Source organism: Lingula anatina, chromosome 1 (genome assembly GCF_051362555.1).
Source record: "Lingula anatina isolate TDL-2025a chromosome 1, LinAna3.0, whole genome shotgun sequence".
NCBI lineage: Eukaryota > Metazoa > Brachiopoda > Lingulata > Lingulida > Lingulidae > Lingula > Lingula anatina.
Window position 1 is genome coordinate 55,290,755 of NC_141767.1, and position 26,155 is coordinate 55,316,909.

General features: G+C 34.7%; 1 protein-coding gene across 6 annotated transcripts in view; it reads right to left on the reverse strand.

Annotated features, from left to right (window-relative positions):
- The window catches only part of LOC106155044 (tyrosine-protein phosphatase 10D), a 53,675-nt gene that overhangs the window by 23,101 nt on the left and 4,419 nt on the right, over nt 1–26,155 (reverse strand). For 4 of the 6 annotated variants that reach the window (XM_013529645.3, XM_013529644.3, XM_013529643.3 and 1 more), the window contains exons 2-16: nt 12,128–12,425; nt 11,609–11,697; nt 11,091–11,298; nt 10,290–10,443; nt 9,923–10,050; nt 8,931–9,176; nt 7,830–8,111; nt 7,311–7,577; nt 6,623–6,907; nt 5,516–5,669; nt 4,777–4,898; nt 4,392–4,492; nt 4,019–4,181; nt 3,385–3,666; nt 2,068–2,340 (exon numbers count right to left, since the gene is read on the reverse strand). In XM_013529645.3, the coding sequence (XP_013385099.2) occupies nt 2,068–2,340; nt 3,385–3,666; nt 4,019–4,181; nt 4,392–4,492; nt 4,777–4,898; nt 5,516–5,669; nt 6,623–6,907; nt 7,311–7,577; nt 7,830–8,111; nt 8,931–9,176; nt 9,923–10,050; nt 10,290–10,443; nt 11,091–11,298; nt 11,609–11,697; nt 12,128–12,425 (3,052 nt within the window). The remainder of the gene's footprint in view (nt 1–2,067; nt 2,341–3,384; nt 3,667–4,018; nt 4,182–4,391; nt 4,493–4,776; nt 4,899–5,515; nt 5,670–6,622; nt 6,908–7,310; nt 7,578–7,829; nt 8,112–8,930; nt 9,177–9,922; nt 10,051–10,289; nt 10,444–11,090; nt 11,299–11,608; nt 11,698–12,127; nt 12,426–26,155) is intronic. The other 2 variants (XM_013529646.3, XM_013529648.3) reach the window with 2 other exon arrangements.

The window sequence follows — 26,155 nt, forward strand, 5'->3', positions numbered from 1 at the left end:
CCTTGTCTCTCTCGGATTGCGAATGATCTCTCGCTGATAATTTGAAAATTGCCTTTTTGTCAATCAGCTTTGTCAGTTGCCGTGTGTGTATGAAGGTCCGGAAGGTGTCCCCTTGCACAAATTGGCAGTTTGTTTGCTTAGAGTGTTTTGTACCGCATGAAGGTCACTCTTGTCACTGCTGCATACGGCGTGGAATGTGTATCTTTAAGTTAACAGAAACATTTTATTGTGTTTTGTAAGCTTTAGGAAGAAGTTTCGTTGTGACTGAATATTAGCGTACACTACAAAGTAGTACCATTCATCTGTGGCGCATAATAAAAGCTGGGTACGTCAAATTACTCTAAGAAAATTTCTTACAACGTCCATGGCTGTCCCGACAAGCCAAGATTACATTTTTCAAAAAAAAAAAAGTCGTAAGCCGTCTAGCTATCTTTGAAAATATAGGCCGTCCGGTGAGGTCAGCGGTCGTCCAAATGACAGCTGGACGGTTCGCTGGGAAAAGCCTTGCTCATTACGGTATATTTATTTAACTAGGGGCTTACTGACACAAAATTTGGGCACTTATATAGATTGTGCCTGCTTGTATCGATCCAAATTCTGAATAACGGTGCGGTACTGCTGTTTGATGTGGTTTGCTGTACTTATCCCGAGTTCTCAAAAAATAATCTGAAAAACAGATTGCTCAGATTGTTGTACTATTATGACACCTTCTTGTTATCCACTTCGTGATATCCACTTCATGGTCGGCTTCTCTAGGTTGAACTTATATATGACATCACCCAGCTTACATGCGAGTGCATGCCTCCCAAAATGAACCAATTATATTAAAGGTTTAAGTTCTAATACATCTTAGTTTAATTGTTTGTACATTTTGTAAAAATTGCCCATGTCACCCCGTTAGTTTGGAGGGTTAAGCTGGATCAAGTCCGTGTCAAAATTCTTTGAAGATTTGCAGGAAAAATCAATCTTCATTTGTTTCTCTGGCTCCTTGTTTAGCCCGATGATCAGATTTATCTAGTGCCCCCAGGTTTGCTGGGGCAGCTCTTTGAAAATAACGCACAGGTAGATTTTTACCCTGTAAAATTCCCTACAGTGAAGGCGACATATGCGTAGAAGACACCGACCCGTGCACGGCGAGATGAGGACGCACTCGCGCGTAAAGCTCCACCTGACTTCAACAGTAATCGCAGACAAAGGCTACTTGTACGTGCGACATAGACACCGATCGGCTGACGTCTTGGTTTCAGTGCACGGAAAGGAGCAGCGGTAACACTAAGCATCCACAGTAAAACTTATTTGGCCATGGTAGACTTTAATCGCCTGCCGTCTCTTCCTCCGTCAACTCCCGTTGTGAGCGCCAGGATCGTTTTCGAAAGACGACACTACTTTCTTGCTGCCAGAATCGCTTTTGAAAAACGACACTACAAATAACGATGCTGTTTTGCGTCCCTAGCCAACAGTACTGATTGTTATCTAGCACCTTGGGCCATACACAGTGATCGGGTGAAAGTACGTGTATCCCTTTGGTCGCAATTACCGACACTCACACATCATACATTATGGTAACTCTAAATAGATCGTCGGGAGAAGATAACAGAAGGCCTAGCGCTGAACAGACAACTTCCGGTCAAAATTGACAGAATTCCATGAAATTTGAACGTTTGGAAGTTCTGAGCACCTCCATTTCATGAATTTCGGCCAAAATGATCTTTTCCCAAATTTAATTATTTTCTACTGATCGAAATTCATGGCACATTACCGTATAGCTTAAGACTACCTCAAAAGTGCTATGCAGATTAACTTATAGTAGTAATTTTGAAGCTCTAATACTGCGAATACTGCCTACACCAGCAAAACAAATATATGCAACACAAAAGATATTTAGACTTCTACTTGTTTAAAAAAAAGCCTAGGGCTTTTTTCAATGTAAAAAACAATAAATCCTCAAACCCAGACAGTTTTCAAAACCCAAACAAGCATATCACTTTAAAAAAGAGTTTTTACTTTACAGAAAGCTTTTGTCAGATGACACACAACTATGTGCCAACCATAGATCTACACACTTACTTGTTGTAAAATTCCCTGTTGTAGAATCAGGACTTTCAACATCATCTGTGACAGCAAATATGGACACTGTGTAGGTAACACCAGACTCAAGGCCGGTGAAAACATACTCACTGCCATTGGTGAATTTAGTTTGAAGGGTTCTGTTTAAAGCAGGGGGTAATGCTCTGTATTCAATCTTGTATTGTGTCAGATAGGTTTCTGCCTTGACCCAGCCCAGAGTGAGACTGTTTTCACTGTTTTCAATTTCCTTAAAGTTTTTTGGTGGTTTAGGATCTGTAAAGAAAAGAGAGTAATAAATGCAACCCAAAACACAACAAAATGGTGACCAGGTAATTGTAATAAATAAAAAAGATATTCAAACTCTTAATAAATACTTTACAAAAAGATAAGTAAATAGTTTAATTCAACTGATAAAAAATTGAAAATTAAAATAACTAAGAACCACCTATAAAAACACTGTTAAACTGAATAAATGATTTTTTTGATATTGTAGCTTTTGCAGGGATGTGCATAGGCACTATGGGATTTTAGAGCACATGGGGGGTTGAGCTGTCTCTGGGGGGTGAGCAATGATTCTAATTATTCGCACTGCTTGATACTTGGGGGATTGGTAGATCTATCATCAGGTATGTGCATGGGCGCTTTAGAATTTTAATGGACCTGGGGGTGGGCCTGTCCCTAGGGGTGGTTGATTGTTTTTTTTTTTTATTAAGTATTTTTCATCGATATGCAATGAAAACATTATTTCCCATGCTGCTATTTTGTAGTTTATTTTCAATAGTTATATACATACAACCCAGACAGTGTCATAGATACCTAGGGGGTTCTGAGGGTGAACTTCTCTTTAAGAGGAAGTGAGATGGGACATGAGATGGCTACCAATCGACAATATCTAGTCATCATTATAAAGCTATCAAATAGATACCTTTGTGACCAATTACAACTAATAGATATGTTTTTTTACGAATGCCATAAAAAATTGTTTGTGAAGATTTTCAAAATAAACCTTTTTTATCAAACAAAGCTCAATATTAAATTTAAAATAAAACAAAATTAATGTTTGGCAAATTTGACGGGTAGTTTTAGGGGGGACAACAGGTATGTTGAACAGCAACGGTAACAGTGACTGCATGTACAGGAACTGAACTGATTATAAAAAGATATACACAGTCTCTGTATATAGAAATTCATGCAAGATGTACTTTTTACTAATAAAATTATTTTCTACTATCCATTTGCCTTACACAATACTGAAAAATTGCCCTAAAATGGACCCAGAGTAATGGTCCACAATTAATACAAAGATAAACAACTTACATGTATAGGCAGTGGTGTTTTTGCTCTCACTCCTGTATTTGCCCACAGCGATAACTTGAATGTCATATTTCTCTCCAGGATAAAGCTCATCTATCACTGCTGAATTAACCGTGACATTTCTTTCTTCTGGTGTAGCATTAATATCCCTTAAAACTGGTCTATATCTTATTCTAAATTGACTTTGATGACTGGGCAATGTATTCACAATTCCAATTTTCCAGGTGATACTTATATTTGTATAACCAGCTGTTTCTGCTACAAGATTGGAAACAGGCACAGGATCTGAAAATTTGTGTTAAGTCAGGCTTATATTTAGTAATGTAAATAGTTGCTTTACATTTCAGTCCAATTTTGTCAAGATAAAGCATCTTTCTATTTTAGTTTCTTCTTTTTCAAATCTTCTTTAAACACAATGTAATATACCTCTGAAGTATATATGATCATATTTTTTATGGGAACTATCATTCAAATATGTTGGTGATGCATTTTTGCACATTCTAAATAGTACCCATTCAACAGCAATAACATCATTAAATATAAAAAAACTAACTAATCTGCTGTATGAAATAATCAATGCAAAAAAAATGCTATACAATAGTTGTGACGTTGAGCACATTCTGTGTTCTGTACTTACATGTGCTTTCACCTATTGTCACATCTTCACTATATGATAAAGAGCTGACAGCTTGGACTGTGATGTTATAAGCGAAGCCTGGCTTTAAATTCCTGAGAACATAAGCCTTTGGTCCTGATGCAGTGCTTTCATTATATTTTTTCTGTTTATCATTGTATTGAATCTGTTGGGACAGAATAACTTAAATCAGTTGACTGCAAAATAGTTCCAATGTTTCAATGTAATGACCACTCTCGGAAAGTTGAAGTAACTCATTAATTAGCTATCATACTAAAACTGTAACTTCTTAAAAAAATAAAAGGTTGAATTGTAAAATGAAGTTACTATATTATATTTATACCTCTTATATAGAAATCCAATGATTAAAACATACCAGAAAGTGATCCTGAGTACTATTTAGGCTAACAGTCCAGTTTAATTGTATATTTGATGTGTCAATTGCCTTTGCCATTAGACTGCTGACTGCCAGGGGATCTGAAATTGAGACAAACGTAGGTATATTACACACAGAAGTCAAAACTGTCAAATATTTTTGTATGCTTTATGATAGATAATTTTTATTTAAAAAATATAGATATTTTGATATTAATATATATGGAATTATCAAAGTATTCAAAGTATTAAAAAAGTAAAGCATAAATGTTAAATATTCTGAAAATCTTTTCTTCTTCATTCTACTACAATCTGTCGTATTAAATTTTCTATAGATTTAGCAAAAGGGGACCATCCATCACAGATCCATTTCTCAGTCTACTTACTTGTAGTATATTCTCTATATCTGGCCTCACTGGCACTACTGCCACTAGCGGTCCATATAGAAATGTTATACATACGGCCTGGGTATAAACCAGTAAATGTATGCTGTAATTCACTACTATTCCTAAAAATAAAACCACATTTTCAAAAAAAAAAACATGCTGTAATTTTTTCACGATTTAAAAGCAAGGCAATATTTAGCAGAGTACATGATTAGCACATCCAATAATTAAAAATTAACAAGCTTATGACAGATAATTATTTTATAGATAAAACTGATGAACACAGAACAGACAAGTTCAGAAGAACAATAATTGTATTATTTGTTTTAAAACTTTGCCATTTCTTTGCCTTTGCCATTCTATTTTCAGCTTGATGTTCCATGCTGTATATATTATTAGAGAATATTGCATCAGTTTCTGCTGTCCAAGTTTGCCAAGTATTTATCTCATTTCTTGTGATTATATGTTAAATCTGCTGTGGTAATGACACAAAAATTTATTTGATTGATGGGATAGTAGTTCTGATCCAGGCAGACATTGATTACAGTAGTGAACCACAAATTTCTGACAATTATGACCAGGATGTTGACCATGTAAGAAGCACTGATTCTGAAAACAGCATGCCAGTTTGTGTACATACTGTTTATAAATACAGAAAAGTATCTGGCGCTAAGAGGTTTAACCCCTTGAGGATTGCACCACAGTTCATAGTACATCACTTTTAAAAACTCCAATTTACCTTGAAACATTAATAGGAAGGTCAGCATTGCCATCATTGGGAAGTATATGCAACTGATATCTATCAAAAGTTGTATTCGATACTTCATTCCATCCCACAGTAATGGATGTAGTAGTGGTATTTTTCACATCAAGGGCAGCCAGTGAACTAGGAACTAGATATACATAATAAACATTATAAACAAATATTCATGTTGATTTTAACATGGATTATAAAGCAATGTTTGAGATTTCTGTATTTGTTAATTTCTGTTATTTTCAAATAATGATTAATTATCTTAAATTAATCATCTTAAATTCAACACTATTTCTATAGCAAAAATTTTAAAGAAGAGAACTTTTGGATGAAATTCACAAATCTTTTACAGAAACAGCACAAAGTAATTGCAAGGTGACACTGGTGGAAAGAGAAAGGTGAATATTCCTAATCCATCCAAGTATGAATGCACAAAAGAACCTTTGTAAAATAAAATTCATTTTAATAAAAGCATAGACTTTTAAAAACTTTTAAATTTCTGCAAAAACAACAACAACTAAAAGCAGTATCAGAGTGAAGCATAAGCTGGAAATATGAATAATACATCAGAACAGTTCAAATGAAGTGAAATGGCATGGTTAAGTGACAATAATCTGCTGGCCTAGGTAGGTTGTCATTTATAAAATTAGTAAAAAGGTAAAATAATGTATAGAGCCTGAAAAAGAGGAGAGAGATTATTCAAGTGAAAACCACTAGGAAGGCGAGAGTAAAGATACAGAAATACAGTATGTTAGACTGAATGTGCAGTTTTCATACAAAAGATGTATGCTGTACTATGTTTGGTGTTCAATGCCTCATCCTTTTTCAATATAAAAGTTGCTTTAATCTTGGTCTACTAATAATGTATTATTTATTATGAGAGATGACTTTTTGGTAATTCAAATACCATAAAGCAGCAAATTTTAAACAGTTTACAAACAGTGTTAACTGGCAAAGAGCCATGCTTTATCACAAAACAGACCATAGTTTCAATTTGATCAATGCTTTGATGTTTGTGGGATTTTATTTTATAAATTTCTCTCTAGAAACAATGAACATCAAAGTACATCATTTCCAAAATGATAAACATACAAGTTGTTACTGTTATTGTTTTGTTGTCTCCAAATACACCATCACTGGCAAAACGCAATGTTACAACATATTGCTGTCCAGTTGACAGGTTTTCGAATTTGTACTTCCTTTCAGTAAATGCACTTTGGTTTGAAGTTATATTGACAATCCTGGTTAATGATGATCCAGAAATGGTCAAAGAAAGAAAATCCTTGGTAACATTTTCTGGATATTCCCAAGTGACCTCAACAAATGTTGTACCAATGCCATTAGGTGTTGTACTAAAAAATTCTGGAGCCAAAGGAGCTGTAATTAACAATGAATAAAAAATACAGTCATAGACTTAGTATACATTTCTTGTTACTAATATATCATAAAGAAAATAAGATGCATTTTTTCAAGATTAAATTGTGGAAATTATATAATTCCATATAATTCCAGTTTTTAATTGTTAAGATCAAAATCCAAATCAAAAATATGATACTGGTCTTGTGTAGTCTTTATTTCTGAAAATAAATATATATCATTAAACAATGACTTGTATCCAGACACCATAAACCATGGAAATGAGAGCCTTCATCAAACAGTAGCTCAATTTTCATTACCTGGAAGAATAAAGGAATACAAAAGTAAGAAAAGGCATGTTTTTACTTAGCTACTACATACTCACAAGAAACAAGCTTCTCATATGATAAAAAAAATTACTTACGTGTAGTTTCTGTGATAGTCACTGGGTCACTTTGCACACCATTACTCTGTGTGGTGACTGAAATATTGTATGTTTCTCCAGAAATTAGGTTAGTGAACTTCTTTAAAGTTGTCCCATTGGAAACATTTTCAGATGCTAAAGTTTGGCCATCTTTTGAAAGAGAGAGAACTTCACGATCACTCTCTGTGCCACTTCCTCTTGACCATTCAACAGTTATTGTTGATGTTGTCTTTGCAGTGACCCTAAGGTAACTGGGACGGTTGGGTTCTGAATAACAATAACTTGAATAGATTAGAATTATCATAAATTTGTTTATAAGTCCTTTTCCTATTTACCATCCATAAAATTATCCATAAGAAAGCTGATGCAAGTCAAATTTGTTGAATAAAATTTCTGACAATAAAGATTTCCTGAATATTACTACATGTATGAAAGTACATCTGTGATAGTATGAAACTCATAACTGTTGTTTGATGCCTGTTTTATCTTAAGTGTTGCACCATAAATGGTTTTACTTACTTGTAGTAAAGTTTACAGAGGAAGATGTACTTAGAGCCCCTTTGTATGCAGACCTCACTTCCACTGTATAAGAACGACCAGGGTATAATCCATCAAAAGAATTTGATAAACTGGTTAAATCCGTTATGTTCTGTGATTCAATTTCAATCCCATTAGATTTGTGCAATAATCTTATCCTGTATGCATCAACCTCTCCACTGCTTGGTGCACGCCAGGTGAAAGTGCCTGACACATTTGTTCTGGTGTTGGGGGATAGTTCCAGCCCCTCAGGAGCCCCAGGTTCTGGAAATGTAAATTTGTCACAGTCCTATTCAACAATGAAAAGGTTATGGAGAAAACTAAAGAAAAGAATCCTTGACTGTGAGAAAAATATTCATGGAACAAAAAATTAGCTACATTAAACACAATATGTAATTAATAATATTATTCTGCATTTTCACCCATTTTACTTGAGACACATAGAAAGGTATTTGTCTAAGGGAGCATTCAAATAGACACATCATACTATTTGGGTCAGTCCAACTCTGCAGGTTCTCTTGGTAAGTGCAATTGGCTTAACTGAATGGCATATGCCTCTAAGAGCAGATAGGTTGTAATTAACTACCGTGTGCGCTCTGTTTAATTACATCCTGGGGTTTAAGATGCAGCAACAACTTAGAGCAAAATAAACTATTTGGCACTTTTTCAAAACTCAATACACCATTAAAGGGATAACAACACATTGTATGAGATCCATAATCCACAATAAATACATTGTAAACAACCCATAAAATATATTAAATTCCATTTTACCACCAAAATGGCAGTTATCACATTTATGCTGGAATCTGTGCTTGCCATCTTAAAAGATTATAACAAACACAAAACTTTTTAGAAAAAAAAAACTGGGACTAACTTTGAATGTTGGAATAGTTTCATTAACCATTGGTGACTAAATTGTTGTTAACCCCTGGAAAATCCATTTTTGTCCCAAAATGAACAGTTTTTATCTTTTAAACATCTTGTGTCAAAATGATTTTTCTAATAAAGTAATAACAAGTCAGAAAAACCACAAATGATGTGTTTTATAATTCTGCTGGTAAAACAACACAAAAAGCTTACTTGTCCATGCATTCAATGTGACTTCATCACTGAACCTATTGCCACTATAAGCCTTCAATGTGATCACATAACTTGTGCCAACATTGAGACCAGTAAATTCCTTTGATGTAGAAGATACATTAATATCTAAACTAGAAGAATTAATTCTAATGATGTATCCATCACTTATTCCATCTCCCTTCCCCCAACTGACTGTGATGGAACTTTCAGTTGAGTTGAATGATGGATTAGTGGGTGTGTCTGGCCCTGAAAATAGAGGAATAATACTTATTAAAATAGACTTTCTACCACTAATAAATGCTAACCATCACAGATTTGAAGTGATGTCATTGCCATTTCATCAAATTAATACATAACAGCTGTATTTCATGGAAAGCCAGACATGTTACATTTCACTTAATATACATTGGATAATTGGGAAATCTCTTCAAGCCTTTTCTCTATTTCATATTTTAGGGCGCATTCCCATAGATTTTAGATCGATCTATCCCTGTGGGGAGTATCACTAGATAACTGTCACATAATCCGGCTAAATTGTCCGTCCCGCCTACTACAAGCTGCACGGGGGTAATTAACTTTCGTGCCCGCTCGGCTGACAGCCATTTAGCGTGAACCCCCAGGGAGTTAGGTCGATCTAGTTGGATCAATCTAATCTCTGGGAATGGGGTCTTATACATCTTCTAGGGGCAAATTTATTACTTTTCCTCTGCATTTTTTGGCTGACTGGTTAGATCAAATATTGGTTACAAGCTGTAATTCGAAGTGAGGAGGACACCACATCCTGCACTTAAACATTTAATAGCTTTTATGTAAAACATTTACTTGGATTGGATAACTGACAATTTATATGAACTACAAGCAAATCTCTTGCTCAGATGCCTACATGAATGGTTCTACTTTCTCTTTAAACAAATTAACCACCAAGTAGGTTTGTTAAATAGATTGTGCAATGTATCTTGCTATAAAATTTATGCTCAATCTTTATTGCTTACTTGTGTTGTCAACTGCAGTGACAGGATCACTCTGTAGAGTTTCTAGTTGTGCAGCTACTGTAGCTCTATATTGTACACCAGGGGTAAGCTCAGTAAAACTGGCATCCCTTGTGCTTACATTTTTGTTTCTGAAACATTATACCATGGTAATTACAAGTTTTCTGTTACCTGGATAATATTAAATCATTATAATTCTTTAAAACATTGCATGAATTATGATTGAATGTGCTGAAACAAACAAATGCAAGGAACTTTCAAAGTTGTTTGTAAAGTTACTCAATATTTGTATATTACATGAAATAAGTTCCTGGATTTTAACAAAGTTCATTCACACATTTGTAAAAGATATATTTGTCAAAATGCTTACTGTGAAAAATTATAAGAAGAATTCAGTGATTCCAGTTGTATATTATATCTTGTGAAATGTCCTGTTGCTGGGGCATCTGCTGGGGCATCCCAGGTAACATCTAACTGCTTTGTACCAACATTGCTAAATGATAGGTTTCGTGGAGGCCCAGGTTCTGTAAATTAAACAATAAGAACCTATATATTAATAATAATGTTGATCATACTTTCTTGAGAAATTTTTTTTCAAAATTTGTATGTATGGTTTACAAAGTAGAATCTATCTTCTCAGTAACTTCAATCAAATTCTATAAACTGTCATTCAGCAAACAAATAACATATAGTAAAACTTGAAAGCTTATAGAAACAATAATCTGGCACATACAATAAGTGCCTAAAACTTTTAATCAACTGACCCAAAGTAGAAATATAATTTCTTAGCCACAAAACTTTCTTAATATATAATTTTTCAAATGTCAACAAAAATATTCTACAAACTTCATACTTCTCAGCATAAGAATGGAGACATTTTTATATGTGTATAACTTTTCAAATGTCAACAAAAACATTTTAAATCTTCACGTTTCTCAGCATAAGAATGGAGACATTTTAATCACAATTTATAAAAAACTTCTTTGATATAGGTACAGGGTTTGTAAAGAAAAATCTGATAAATGTCATATCTAACAAAATGAAAAAATAAATTAATTACAATATGATATTATTTCTTACCAAGTCTTTACGACACTGGTCCATAAAAAATAGCCATATAACATGTGCGTGCTTTGTTACATATAAGCAGAAAATAAGAAAAAATACTTACCAGTTGTCTGATTTACCATAGCAGGCTCACTTAATATATAAGAAGCATTGCCTACATAAGTATAAGCATTTATGGTGTACAAATGACCTGCTGGGTTGCTAGCTGTAACATTAAAATTACAAGTCTCTGCAATGGCGGCACCAGGGTCACAAACGGCTGTTATTTCATTTGAGGAACTGTTAAACTGCCACTTGATGACATACTGTGTCTGTGGTAAGATAGAATTATGGAAATGATTCATATGTGTTTTAAGACTTTGTTGTGATCAAAAAAAGTTGGGCTGATACTTTAATGAACAATTTTAAATTTCGGACAAAAAAAATGAATATAAAGTCCACTGCAACAGTACTCATAAAAAATTTTTATAAATTACTTTGAGTATCATTTTATTTCGAGGATGTCAAAACATAACCTTTAAATATTAACTGTATTTTCAGTAACCATTGGGCATTACTATTTGCATAAACATATACTTGTACACCCAAAATGATTTTTTTTCATACTTTCCCCCTCTGTACCTGTGTTGTGTCTGGTTGATAACCAATGACCACTTGCAGCCGATGTGTGCCTAGTGCTTTAGAGGAGCCAATCACTGGTGATAAGGGAGCTACATAGAAAATCAAGTAAGCAAAGCCAAATATGATATCATTTCATTGCAGATACCTTGATTGGTAGAATGGTAATAATAGTGCAGTTTATGGGAGGTGGAATGGGGACAGATAGCATTTCATGTTGTACATATATCTACAAGAGGATGAGTAATAAATATCTACAAATATACCTTTTACTAAACTTACTGCAGCTTATATTGTACACCATTTCATGCAGCCACTGTTACAAGTCATTCTAAAATTACTCATGAAAGGTGTTAGGTAAAAGATATGATAGGTACACAATGCAAAGCAACTCACTAATATACACAATGCTGTCAAAGTGGCAACCACTCTGCATTCAAAAAAAAAAAAAAATGTGTGTCGCAGAAATATGTCTTTAATAAAGCTTCATGGCATAAGCTTTTCCACCTCTATATACATTACCTGTATAAGCTGTTGTATTTGCTAGTAAAGTCATGTTAGCATTAGACACTTCAAACACCTCTATCTTGTACTCTGTTCCAGAACGCAGGTTCTGAAGTATGACTTCTAGTTTCTTCAATGAAACATCCTGAGGAGATTTTGTGATATTTTTGTCTGTACTAGGATTTTCTCCATACTTAATGATATAGCTGTAATTGCTAGCAGTAGTGTTTCTTTGGATGTCAATAGAGATGTTCAAACTCTCTGTTTGGCGCCTGGTGATTGTGATTGCAGCATAACTGCTGGCAGTCAAAATTACCTACAAATAAGAAAATGCTTATAAGAAAAATAAGAGTATAATATAACTGCAAACTCTAACAAAATGAATGCCCCAATAACTATCTCTAATTAAAATTAATCATTTTCAAAGTTCAAGCTCCACTTAATGAGCATGGCCATCTGCATTCAGTTCACCTAGAAATAGAGCTTTTTTCTTCCATTAGATAAATGTGTTATTTTTTTAATTTACTCATTTTATTCATAATGAGCAAGCTATGCAGACAAGAGTTATATACCATATTACTTAATGTGATTAATACCTCCCACCCACCCACCTGGTAGCTCTTTGTTGAATCACCTTGTCAGATGCAAACAACTAGACAACAAAGTTAACAGTAAAAAGTAACTAGAGGATCAGAGAGGCGATACCGCCTCCAAATATTGTACCACCAGCTGGAGCAAACGCATTCGTATAGACCCCCACATACACAAAATAAGGGACACAGCCACCAGTTTTGTGCTTGACAAGCTGTAAAAATGCAATCAACAAGAATTTTTAAACTATTGCAAAAAATATATATGGTACAATCAAATTTAAGTTCTTCGTAAGGTAGGTCAAGGGTCAATTTCAAGGTCACAGTAAATTGCCAGTATATGACTTCCTATTCAAGTTCAAGAGTAACTATGGACCTATCTCTGTCAAGTTTGAAGTTAAAAGAGAAAGAAATAAACAGAGTTCAGTTCATGATAAAAAGTAGGTCAAAGGTCAATTTCAAGGTCACACTTAGATTGCCAGTATAGGACTTCCTATTCAACTTCAATAGTAACTATGGACCTATCTCAGCCAGTTTTGGAGATAAAAGGGAAGCAAAATTTGCAAAATTCAGTTCATGGTGAAAAGTAGGTCAAAGGTCAATTTCAAGGTCACATTTAGATTGCCAGTATATGACTTTCTATTCAAGTTCAATAGTAACTATGGACCTATCTCAGCCAGTTTTGGAGATAAAAGGGAAGAAAAGTTTGCAAAGTTCAGTTCATGGTGAAAAGTAGGTCAAAGGTCAATTTCAAGGTCACATTTAGATTGCCAGTATATGACTTCCTTTTCAAGTTCAATAGTAACTATGGACCTATCTCTGCCAGTTTTGGAGATAAAAGGGAAGCAAAATTTGCAAAGTTCAGTTTATGGTGAAAAGTAGGTCAAAGGTCAATTTTAAGGTCACATTTAGATTGCCAGTATATGACTTCCTATTCAAGTTCAATAGTAACTATGGACCTATCTCTGCCAGTTTTGGAGATAAAAGGGAAGCAAATTTTGCAAAGTTCAGTTTATGGTGAAAAGTACGTCAAAGGTCAATTTCAAGGTCACATTTAGATTGCCAGTATATGACTTCCTATTCAAGTTCAATAGTAACTATGGACCTATCTCAGCCAGTTTTGGAGATAAAAGGAAAGCAAAATTTGCAAAATTCATTTCATGGTGAAAAGTAGGTCAAAGGTCAATTTTAATGTCACATATAGATTGCCAGTATATGACTTCCTATTCAAGTTCAATAGTAACTACGGACCTATCTCTGCCAGTTTTGGAGATATAAGGGAAGCAAATTTTGCAAAATTCAGTTCATGGTGTAAAGTAGGTCAAAGGTCAATTTTAAGGTCACATTTAGATTGCCAGTATATGACTTCCTATTCAAGTTCAATAGTAACTATGGACCTATCTCTGCCAGTTTTGGAGATAAAAGGGAAGAAAAATTTGCAAAGTTCAGTTTATGGTGAAAAGTAGGTCAAAGGTCAATTTTAAGGTCACATATAGATTGCCAGTATATGACTTCCTATTCAAGTTCAATAGTAACTATGGGCCTATCTCTGTCAAGTTTGAAGTTAAAAGAGAAAGAAATAAACAGAGTTCAGTTCATGATAAAAAGTAGGTCAAAGGTCAATTTCAAGGTCACACTTAGATTGCCAGTATAGGACTTCCTATTCAACTTCAATAGTAACTATGGACCTATCTCAGCCAGTTTTGGAGATAAAAGGGAAGCAAAATTTGCAAAATTCAGTTCATGGTGAAAAGTAGGTCAAAGGTCAATTTCAAGGTCACATTTAGATTGCCAGTATATGACTTTCTATTCAAGTTCAATAGTAACTATGGACCTATCTCAGCCAGTTTTGGAGATAAAAGGGAAGAAAAGTTTGCAAAGTTCAGTTCATGGTGAAAAGTAGGTCAAAGGTCAATTTCAAGGTCACATTTAGATTGCCAGTATATGACTTCCTTTTCAAGTTCAATAGTAACTATGGACCTATCTCTGCCAGTTTTGGAGATAAAAGGGAAGCAAAATTTGCAAAGTTCAGTTTATGGTGAAAAGTAGGTCAAAGGTCAATTTTAAGGTCACATTTAGATTGCCAGTATATGACTTCCTATTCAAGTTCAATAGTAACTATGGACCTATCTCTGCCAGTTTTGGAGATAAAAGGGAAGCAAATTTTGCAAAGTTCAGTTTATGGTGAAAAGTACGTCAAAGGTCAATTTCAAGGTCACATTTAGATTGCCAGTATATGACTTCCTATTCAAGTTCAATAGTAACTATGGACCTATCTCAGCCAGTTTTGGAGATAAAAGGAAAGCAAAATTTGCAAAATTCATTTCATGGTGAAAAGTAGGTCAAAGGTCAATTTTAATGTCACATATAGATTGCCAGTATATGACTTCCTATTCAAGTTCAATAGTAACTACGGACCTATCTCTGCCAGTTTTGGAGATATAAGGGAAGCAAATTTTGCAAAATTCAGTTCATGGTGTAAAGTAGGTCAAAGGTCAATTTTAAGGTCACATTTAGATTGCCAGTATATGACTTCCTATTCAAGTTCAATAGTAACTATGGACCTATCTCTGCCAGTTTTGGAGATAAAAGGGAAGAAAAATTTGCAAAGTTCAGTTCATGGTGAAAAGTAGGTCAAAGGTCAATTTCAAGGTCATAGTAAGATTGCCAGTATATGACTTCCTATTCAACTTCAATAGTAACTATGGACCTATCTCTGCCAGTTTTGGAGATATAAGGGACTAGATGTTATAATTTTGGAGTTACCATAATGACCCTTAAATTTCGTACAGAAAAAATTAATTAAAATAAAGAAAATGTCATTTTGGTCAAAATTCTTGAAAGAGGAGGTGCTCTGAAGTTTCAGAAGTTCAAATTTGATGAAATAATGTCATTTTTGACCACAAGTTGTCTGCTTTGCCAAGCCTTATGTTTTATTTTTCCAGAGTTCAAAATTTATTATCCATTACCATACTGCACATTTTGCTTTTACCACCAATATGTACTTTTTGATACAGCGTAACTCGAAAACCATATGGAATACAAAAAAACCGAGACCACCCCCAGTGTTGGGCTTTACATGCTCTACAAAATGCAAAAAAGAATGGGTCTCTAGCATTAACGGTTCCCGAATTAGAGACAGTTTTCAGTTTCGGTATCTTATGGCCGCTACTCCCGTGAAAATGCACCGATTGACCCCAAATTCATGGAGATGAAAGATGACCTGAAGGGTAACACTTTCCAATAATATTATTGGTTAAGTCTGTGTGGTGTCTGAATAACAGGGCAAAAAAATTTTTTTTCGTAAAAAGTTTCATTTTTTTGAAAATTTTGGCCCATTTGACCTTGAAGTAGAGGTCAAAGGTCAAATCCAAGGGTATATTTGAAATCTACACATATGACTTTTGGAAAGCCGTCTATAGAAATTTTTCCCATAACTCCTTCCGTAGGGTAGATAATTAGCATTTAATTTTGCCATTTTTAGACAAGGGTGCATTGCAATGAGTGCCACACCCAGACCCCAATACCGACAAAGCCCAAATTTTACGTGGAACGAGTTGAGATTATAGGTGACCTAAATCCATGAGATGGGTACGGGGGCCCTTACCGTCTAGGAGGAGAAGCGGTAACGGTAGCTGTCCGGCGGAGCCGGCGGAACGATCCGGACGGGACCGAAACCATGTGTACCGCCAGCGCTAACGCTGGTGGTACAATTATAACTGCTCTATTTAAACATAAACAGGCACATTCCAATAATTTATAACATTTTGTAAAGAAAATCTGATCATGCCTATTTTCAAAAGCCACTCAGAAAAATAAAGTGTGGCACTGATTGGGAAAACATTGTCAAAAATTAAAACTTATAGAAACTAGAGGATCAGAGAGGCGATACCGCCTCCGAATATTGTACCACCAGCTGGAGCAAGCGCATTCGTATAGACCCCCACATACACAAAATAAGGGACACAGCCACCAGTTTTGTGCTTGACAAGCTGTAAAAATGCAATCAACAAGAATTTTTAAACTATTGCAAAAAACATATATGGTACAATCAAATTTAAGTTCTTCGTAAGGTAGGTCAAGGGTCAATTTCAAGGTCACAGTAAATTGCCAGTATATGACTTCATATTCAAGTTCAAGAATAACTATGAACCTATCTCTGTCAAGTTTGAAGTTAAAAGAGAAAAAAAGTTCAGTTCATGATAAAAAGTAGGTCAAAGGTCAATTTCAAGGTCACACTTATATTGCCAGTATAGGACTTCCTATTCAAGTTTAATAATAACTATGGACCTATCTCTGTCAGTTTTGGAGATAAAACGGAAGCAAAATTTGCAAAATTCAGTTCATGGTGAAAAGTAGGTCAAAGGTCAATTTCAAGGTCACATTTAGATTGCCAGTATATGACTTTCTATTCAAGTTCAATAGTAACGATGGACCTATCTCTGCCAGTTTTGGAGATAAAAGGAAAGCAAAATTTGCAAAGTTCAGTTCATGGTGAAAAGTAGGTCAAAGGTCAATATTAAGGTCACATTTATATTGCCAGTATATGACTTCCTATTCAAGTTCAATAGTAACTATGGACCTATCTCTGCTATTTTGGAGATATAAGGGACTAAATGTTATTATTTTGGAGTTACCATAATGTGCCTTAAATTTCGTACAGAAAAAATTAATTAAACAAAGAAAATGTCATTTTGGTCAAAATTCTTGAAATAGGAGGTGCTCTGAAGTTTCAGAAGTTCAAGTTTGATGAAATAATGTCATTTTTGAACACAAGTTGTCTGCTTTGCCAAGCCTTATGTTTTATTTTTCCAGAGTTCAAAATTTATTATCCATTACCGTACTGCACATTTTGCTTTTACCACCAATATGTACTTTTTGATACAGCGTAACTCGAAAACCGTATGGAATACAAAAAAACCGAGACCACCTCCAGTATTGGGCTTTACATGCAAAGTTCAGTTCATGGTGAAAAGTAGGTCAAAGGTCAATTTTAAGGTCACATTTATATTGCCAGTATATGACTTCCTATTCAAGTTCAATAGTAACTATGGACCTATCTCTGCCAGTTTTGGAGATAAAAGGGAAGCAAAATTTGCAAAGTTAAGTTCATGGTGAAAAGTAGGTCAAAGGTCAATTTTAAGGTCACATTTAGATTGCCAGTATATGACTTCCTATTCAAGTTCAATAGTAACTATGGACCTATCTCTGCCAGTTTTGGAGATAAAAGGGAAGCAAAATTTGCAAAGTTCAGTTCATGGTGAAAAGTAGGTCAAAGGTCAATTTTAAGGTCACATTTAGATTGCCAGTATATGACTTCCTATTCAATTTCAATAGTAACTATGGACCTATCTCTGCCAGTTTTGGAGATAAAAGGGAAGCAAAATTTGCAAAGTTCAGTTCATGGTGAAAAGTAGGTCAAAGGTCAATTTTAAGGTCACATTTAGATTGCCAGTATATGACTTCCTATTCAAGTTCAATAGTAACTATGGACCTATCTCTGCCAGTTTTGGAGATATAAGGGACTAAATGTTATAATTTTGGAGTTACCATAATGTGCCTTAAATTTCGTACAGAAAAAATTAATTAAAATAAAGAAAATGTCATTTTGGTCAAAATTCTTGAAATAGGAGGTGCTCTGAAGTTTCAGAAGTTCAAGTTTGATGAAATAATGTCATTTTTGAACACAAGTTGTCTGCTTTGCCAAGCCTTATGTTTTATTTTTCCAGAGTTCAAAATTTATTATCCATTACCGTACTGCACATTTTGCTTTTACCACCAATATGTTCTTTTTGATACAGCGTAACTCGAAAACCGTATGGAATACAAAAAAACCCGAGACCACCTCCAGTATTGGGCTTTACATGCAAAGTTCAGTTCATGGTGAAAAGTAGGTCAAAGGTCAATTTTAAGGTCACATTTAATTGCCAGTATATGACTTCCTATTCAAGTTCAGTAGTAACTATGGACCTATCTCTGCCAGTTTTGGAGATAAAAGGGAAGCAAAATTTGCAAAGTTCAGTTCATGGTGAAAAGTAGGTCAAAGGTCAATTTTAAGGTCACATTTAGATTGCCAGTATATGACTTCCTATTCAAGTTCAATAGTAACTATGGACCTATCTCTGCCAGTTTTGGAGATATAAGGGACTAAATGTTATAATTTTGGAGTTACCATAATGTGCCTTAAATTTCGTACAGAAAAAATTAATTAAAATAAAGAAAATGTCATTTTGGTCAAAATTCTTGAAATAGGAGGTGCTCTGAAGTTTCAGAAGTTCAAGTTTGATGAAATAATGTCATTTTTGAACACAAGTTGTCTGCTTTGCCAAGCCTTATGTTTTATTTTTCAAGAGTTCAAAATTTATTATCCATTACCGTACTGCACATTTTGCTTTTACCACCAATATGTACTTTTTGATACAGCGTAACTCGAAAACCGTATGGAATACAAAAAAACCCGAGACCACCTCCAGTATTGGGCTTTACATGCAAAGTTCAGTTCATGGTGAAAAGTAGGTCAAAGGTCAATTTTAAGGTCACATTTAGATTGCCAGTATATGACTTCCTATTCAAGTTCAATAGTAACTATGAACCTATCTCTGCCAGTTTTGGAGATAAAACGGAAGCAAATTTTGCAAAGTTCAGTTTATGGTGAAAAGTAGGTCAAAGGTCAATTTTAAGGTCACATTTAGATTGCCAGTATATGACTTCCTATTCAAGTTCAATAGTAACTACAGACCTATCTCAGCCAGTTTTGGAGATAAAAGGAAAGCAAAATTTGCAAAGTTCAGTTCATGGTGAAAAGTAGGTCAAAGGTCAATTTTAAGGTCACATTTAGATTGCCAGTATATGACTTCCTATTCAAGTTCAATAGTAACTATGGACCTATCAGTTCATGGTGAAAAGTAGGTCAAAGGTCAATTTTAAGGTCACATTTATATTGCCAGTATATGACTTCCTATTCAAGTTCAATAGTAACTATGGACCTATCTCTGCCAGTTTTGGAGATAAAAGGGAAGCAAAATTTGCAAAGTTCAGTTCATGGTGAAAAGTAAGTCAAAGGTCAATTTTAAGGTCACATTTAGATTGCCAGTATATGACTTCCTATTCAAGTTCAATAGTAACTATGGACCTATCTCTGCCAGTTTTGGAGATAAAAGGGAAGCAAAATTTGCAAAGTTCAGTTTATGGTGAAAAGTAGGTCAAAGGTCAATTTTAAGGTCACATTTATATTGCCAGTATATGACTTCCTATTCAAGTTCAATAGTAACTATGGACCTATCTCTGCCAGTTTTGGAGATAAAAGGGAAGCAAAATTTGCAAAGTTCAGTTCATGGTGAAAAGTAGGTCAAAGGTCAATTTTAAGGTCACATTTAGATTGCCAGTATATGACTTCCTATTCAAGTTCAATAGTAACTATGGACCTATCTCTGCCAGTTTTGGAGATAAAAGGGAAGCAAAATTTGCAAAGTTCAGTTCATGGTGAAAAGTAGGTCAAAGGTCAATTTTAAGGTCACATTTAGATTGCCAGTATATGACTTCCTATTCAAGTTCAATAGTAACTATGGACCTATCTCTGCCAGTTTTGGAGATATAAGGGACTAAATGTTATAATTTTGGAGTTACCATAATGTGCCTTAAATTTCGTACAGAAAAAATTAATTAAAATAAAGAAAATGTCATTTTGGTCAAAATTCTTGAAATAGGAGGTGCTCTGAAGTTTCAGAAGTTCAAGTTTGATGAAATAATGTCATTTTTGAACACATTGTCTGCTTTGCCAAGCCTTATGTTTTATTTTTCCAGAGTTCAAAATTTATTATCCATTACCGTACTGCACATTTTGCTTTTACCACCAATATGTACTTTTTGATACAGCGTAACTCGAAAACCGTATGGAATACAAAAAAACCCGAGACCACCTCCAGTATTGGGCTTTACATGCAAAGTTCAGTTCATGGTGAAAAGTAGGTCAAAGGTCAATTTTAAGGTCACATTTAATTGCCAGTATATGACTTCCTATTCAAGTTCAGTAGTAACTATGGACCTATCTCTGCCAGTTTTGGAGATAAAAGGGAAGCAAAATTTGCAAAGTTCAGTTCATGGTGAAAAGTAGGTCAAAGGTCAATTTTAAGGTCACATTTAGATTGCCAGTATATGACTTCCTATTCAAGTTCAATAGTAACTATGGACCTATCTCTGCCAGTTTTGGAGATAAAACGGAAGCAAATTTTGCAAAGTTCAGTTTATGGTGAAAAGTAGGTCAAAGGTCAATTTTAAGGTCACATTTAGATTGCCAGTATATGACTTCCTATTCAAGTTCAATAGTAACTACGGACCTATCTCAGCCAGTTTTGGAGATAAAAGGAAAGCAAAATTTGCAAAGTTCAGTTTATGGTGAAAAGTAGGTCAAAGGTCAATTTTAAGGTCACATATAGATTGCCAGTATATGACTTCCTATTCAAGTTCAATAGTAACTATGGGCCTATCTCTGCCAGTTTTGGAGATAAAAGGGAAGAAAAATTTGCAAAGTTCAGTTCATGGTGAAAAGTAGGTCAAAGGTCAATTTTAAGGTCACATATAGATTGCCAGTATATGACTTCCTATCCAACTTCAATAGTAACTATAGACCTATCTCTGCCAGTTTTGGAGATATAAGGGACTAAATGCTATAATTTTGGAGTTACCATAATGTGCCTTAAATTTCGTACAGAAAAAATTAATTAAAATAAAGAAAATGTCATTTTGGTCAAAATTCTTGAAATAGGAGGTGCTCTGAAGTTTCAGAAGTTCAAATTTGATGAAATTATGTCATTTTTGAACACAAGTTGTCTGCTTTGCCAAGCCTAATGTTTTATTTTTCCAGAGTTCAAAATTTATTATCCATTACCGTACTGCACATTTTGCTTTTACCACCAATATGTACTTTTTGATACAGCGTAACTCGAAAACCGTATGGAATACAAAAAAACCGAGACCACCTCCAGTGTTGGGCTTTACATGCTCTACAAAATGCAAAAAAGAATGGGTCTCTAGCATTAACGGTTCCCGAATTAGAGACAGTTTTCAGTTTCGGTATCTTATGGCCGCTACTCCCGTGAAAATGCACCGATTGACCCTAAATTCATGGAGATGAAAGATGACCTGAAGGGTAACACTTTCCAATAATATTATTGGTTAAGTCTGTGTGGTGTCTGAATAACAGGGCAAAAAATTTTTTTTTCGTAAAAAATTTCATTTTTTTGAAAATTTTGGCCCATTTGACCTTGAAGTAAAGGTCAAAGGTCAAATCCAAGGGTATATTTGAAATCTACACATATGACTTTTGGAAAGCCGTCTATAGAAATTTTTCCCATAACTCCTTCCGTAGGGTAGATAATTAGCATTTAATTTTGCCATTTTTAGACAAGGGTGCATTGCAATGAGTGCCACACCCAGACCCCAATACCGACAAAGCCCAAATTTTACGTGGAACGAGTTGAGATTATAGGTGACCTAAATCCATGAGATGGGTATGGGGGGCCTTACCGTCTAGGAGGAGAAGCGGTAACGGTAGCCGTCCGGCGGAGCCGGCGGAGCCGGCGGAACCGGCGGAGCCGGCGGAGCCGGCGGAACGATCCGGACGAGACCGAAACCATGTGTACCGCCAGCGCTAACGCTGGTGGTACAATAATCTGATTATAAATGCTCATTTACAAAAGAAACCTTTTTTCTCCAAACAAACCACTCAGTAAATTTGAAGTAAAATAAAAATACACTTTGACTCTTATGGCGTAACAACAGACAGCAATGGCAATGAGACAAACAGACACAGTGATATCTGTACAAAAAATATATCGATATCAGGCACATGATGAAGTATGTAAAATTCCTGGCTAAACCTTTTCTTCAGTTGTGCAGGTGCACAACTGCAATTAAAAATGAAATAAGGGTGCACTACGATTTTATTACAATTAAAATAAAATAAGGTTTTCATGAAAGGGTGGATTGATAAGGCCTAGAATTCAATGTTATCACACCACACTTTTCACTTCCTTGTTACAAATACTGAAATGCTCACATTTGTCTGAATCAACTCTAAATTTAACCACCAACTTGTTAATTTGCAAAGAAACATTCTGGCCAATATAAGGGGTAATTTCATATATAACACATTAAAAATATATATTTTGGTAATATACGGTATGTACATATACAATACACATTTGCAAATTTATATTGAAAGACCATAAAGATAAAAAGATATTGACACTTAAGACATGTTGTTTACCAAACCCTCAAGATATCTCATTCTCAATATATAGTATGCCCCCTTTTTTCACAAGAGCTCAAGAGGAGCCCCAGATCCATTTGAAGAAAAACAGAGAGTGAAAAATGAAGCAAAAATATATTTACTAATTCTACTTCTTCTAAATCTCTGGTGGTAAAAAGTGATAAATCTAGCTTTATGTGTTAATCATGGAAAGATTTAAAATTCATGTCTTGCTGTTATGGGAAAATTTTGGTATTTAGTATTGAAGGTTTCAGCTCTATTAGTGATGAAAGTATTAAAAAAAACAACCCTCTTGGATAATATTTGCACATTTTTAATACTAACAAAAATTAGATTTCACTAAAGGGGCATTATGAGATGTGGTGTTATTTAACTGACACATTTTGTCCTCAAAATCAAGTATATTTTTACACAATACTTGGTAATGAAGGTTTTGCAAATTACTTTCTAAAAAATACAGTTTTATCATGTTTCCTTACTGTGCCCTGTCACCAAATCTTGTCGCTATTCATGGATGTAAATAAATTAATTTTTTAATGGCTATATGCTGAAATGTTACAAAAACAATGGACAAGCAATTCTTCAGCTTGCTTACTTTTAATAAAATAAATGAATTTTAAATACATATATGTATTGAGAATGAGTGTATACAAGTATTAAAAATAGTTACCAGTGTCAGACACAATTATGTTTACCCCCAAGTAAATTGTTTTTTAAACCAAGGAAGTAGGTGTTTCTACTTCCTTGGTCTACCAAACTTCTCACTTTCTGTAATGCTCAAGCAAAAATCGCATTCAGACAAATCATATAAAACTGATTCACATATACAACAAGTCAACATATGACCACCAGGGAATTTAGTTCTTGAGGTGTGATTGATTTTCCTTGTACATTTTATATATTTTACTGTCCACTTAGACCCCATTCCCATAGATTTTAGATGGATCTATCCCTGTGGGGAGTCTCACTAGATTGCTGTCAGCTTAGCTGGCTTAAGCGTCTGTCCCGCCTACTAAAAGCTGTAAGGGGGTAATTAACCATGGTGCGCACTCGGCTGACTGCAATTTAGCGTGAACCCCCAGGGAGTGAGGCCAATCTAAATCTCTGGATCTATCTAAACCTCTGGGAATGCACCCTTAGAGTGGTCTCATTGTGCTCCAAACATCTAAACCATAGGGGAATTCAGTTGGGTTCCTGTTTTATGTTTTAGCTATGATCCAGTCAAATTTTGAAATTTGTCTGAACACTGCCTTCCTGGCCCCAGCAGAAGATGGACTATGAAACTATTTCGCAGCAATAATATATTGTCAATTAAAATGGAAGTTGACTACATTCGCATTTCCTGTTGGAGACAAATTGTATAGCTACCAGCAAGCAGAGGGTGGGTTATGGGCATGGATGTCCCCATTAGGTAGGGGCCTGGGTAATTCTAAAAATATTCAACTCATCCTGAATGCAGAAAGCCCTCTTAAATATGAAGTTGAGAGATTTATACTAGTAATATGTCCTCAAAGGGTTTAATTCTCAAACCCAGGGATCAGCCGATTATCAGAAGATATCATAAAAATAAGGAATGAGGGAGACTTTGAAGAGCCAAGCTTTGCCCAGTAGAGCGTGTTGGGTTATATGCTGCATGCCTGACAATTTGCAGCTTTGTAAGCAGCATTGCCCAGTGAAATGCAGCAGTGGATACTTTCTCTTTTTTTTTCTATATTAATTTCTAAAAAAACAGATTTATCCTTGATGACCTTCGAAAACAATTGTTTCCAAAAATTTGTCTGTCTGTCTGTTAGTAAGTTGGTCTGTAAATAAACACTCTACAGGCCGCAATTTCGATCATATCACTTCCATGTCTGACCCCGCTCCCCCCCCCCCCCCAACTTGTTACATCTTACTTATCACAGATATATATAAAATATTCTTGTCGACTTGTCGACAGATAGGAAGTCATAGATTTATGAGCTTTCATTTAAGTATCTATAGTACCACATCTGGATCCGCTTTTATTTTCCGTCTGTTTTTTTCTTCGCTTTTATTGTCAGTTATTGTTTTCACAAGTTCACAAGTGAGAGTGATTTTTCATTTATATATCTATTATTTTTTTAAATCTATTTACAGCTTGTTCTGTTTAGTGATTTTAAAGGAGCATGTTCCTGGCTTGATACTGAAACTTTCTAAGACTGCTCTGCTCTACCCTCTCCCCCAACTCTGGGGTTTAAAGGTGACACATCATATTTAACAATGGCAATCTTTTAATATTTCAAACACTAATCTTTGTCTGATTAGATATGGTGGCACATCAAAACTGACTTGTCTGTAAGGGTAAGCTTCAATTTATGTAAAAAAATATAATGAATGATGTCATAAAGTTATTTTTGATTACATTGATGCAAGTCCTTATTAGGCAAAAATCGTGTTAATTTATTTCCCAAAGATTGAGGAAGGAAAGACCTTATGTTATGCTCTCTGCATCTACTGATATTGAAGAATGTTTCCGGATGACAAATACATATCCTGGCTTTAAATTACAAGGAAACTCTTTTATCAAACCAAAGTAAATCAAATCATCTCATGAAGAATATTAGTGTAAAAATTGAAATTGCAGACCAGAAATGGAGAATTCCTTGAGCAAAAATTATAAGTTGTGACAAAACATTTGTCAATTTTATGTAAAAAAAAACATTCTCATGGATAAAAATCTAAAAGAGAATGAGCAAAATAACATTTTCATTTAGTTCCCTTGTATTAATCATCTGGGTAACATTCATTTATAAAAGTACAGTGTAACAGTCCTGAACAGAATATTAATGACCCAGCCTCCATGACCTGATGTGGCCACTTCTCGCAGCACTGAAACAATAGGACAATAACATTTATGTTACACAGACAACAGAGGCACTGTGGGGACTGGTACTAGACCAAATTTATTATTCAGATCCAGTTCCAGACACATAATTACTTGAATAATTCTGGTGGGGGTTTACAGTCTAGTAGACATAGTAATGCAGTTTTAACCCTTCTGCAGATTTTTATTTTTCCAACAATAATTCCTTTTTAGTTATCTTATTATTATTTGTGTCATTTCATTTTTGTCATATCCCTGCAGGAAATAATTTCAAAAATATTTATTGTGGGCACCGCATTATGAACTGCGAAAAATATGGACAGCTTTCATTTGTGTCTTGC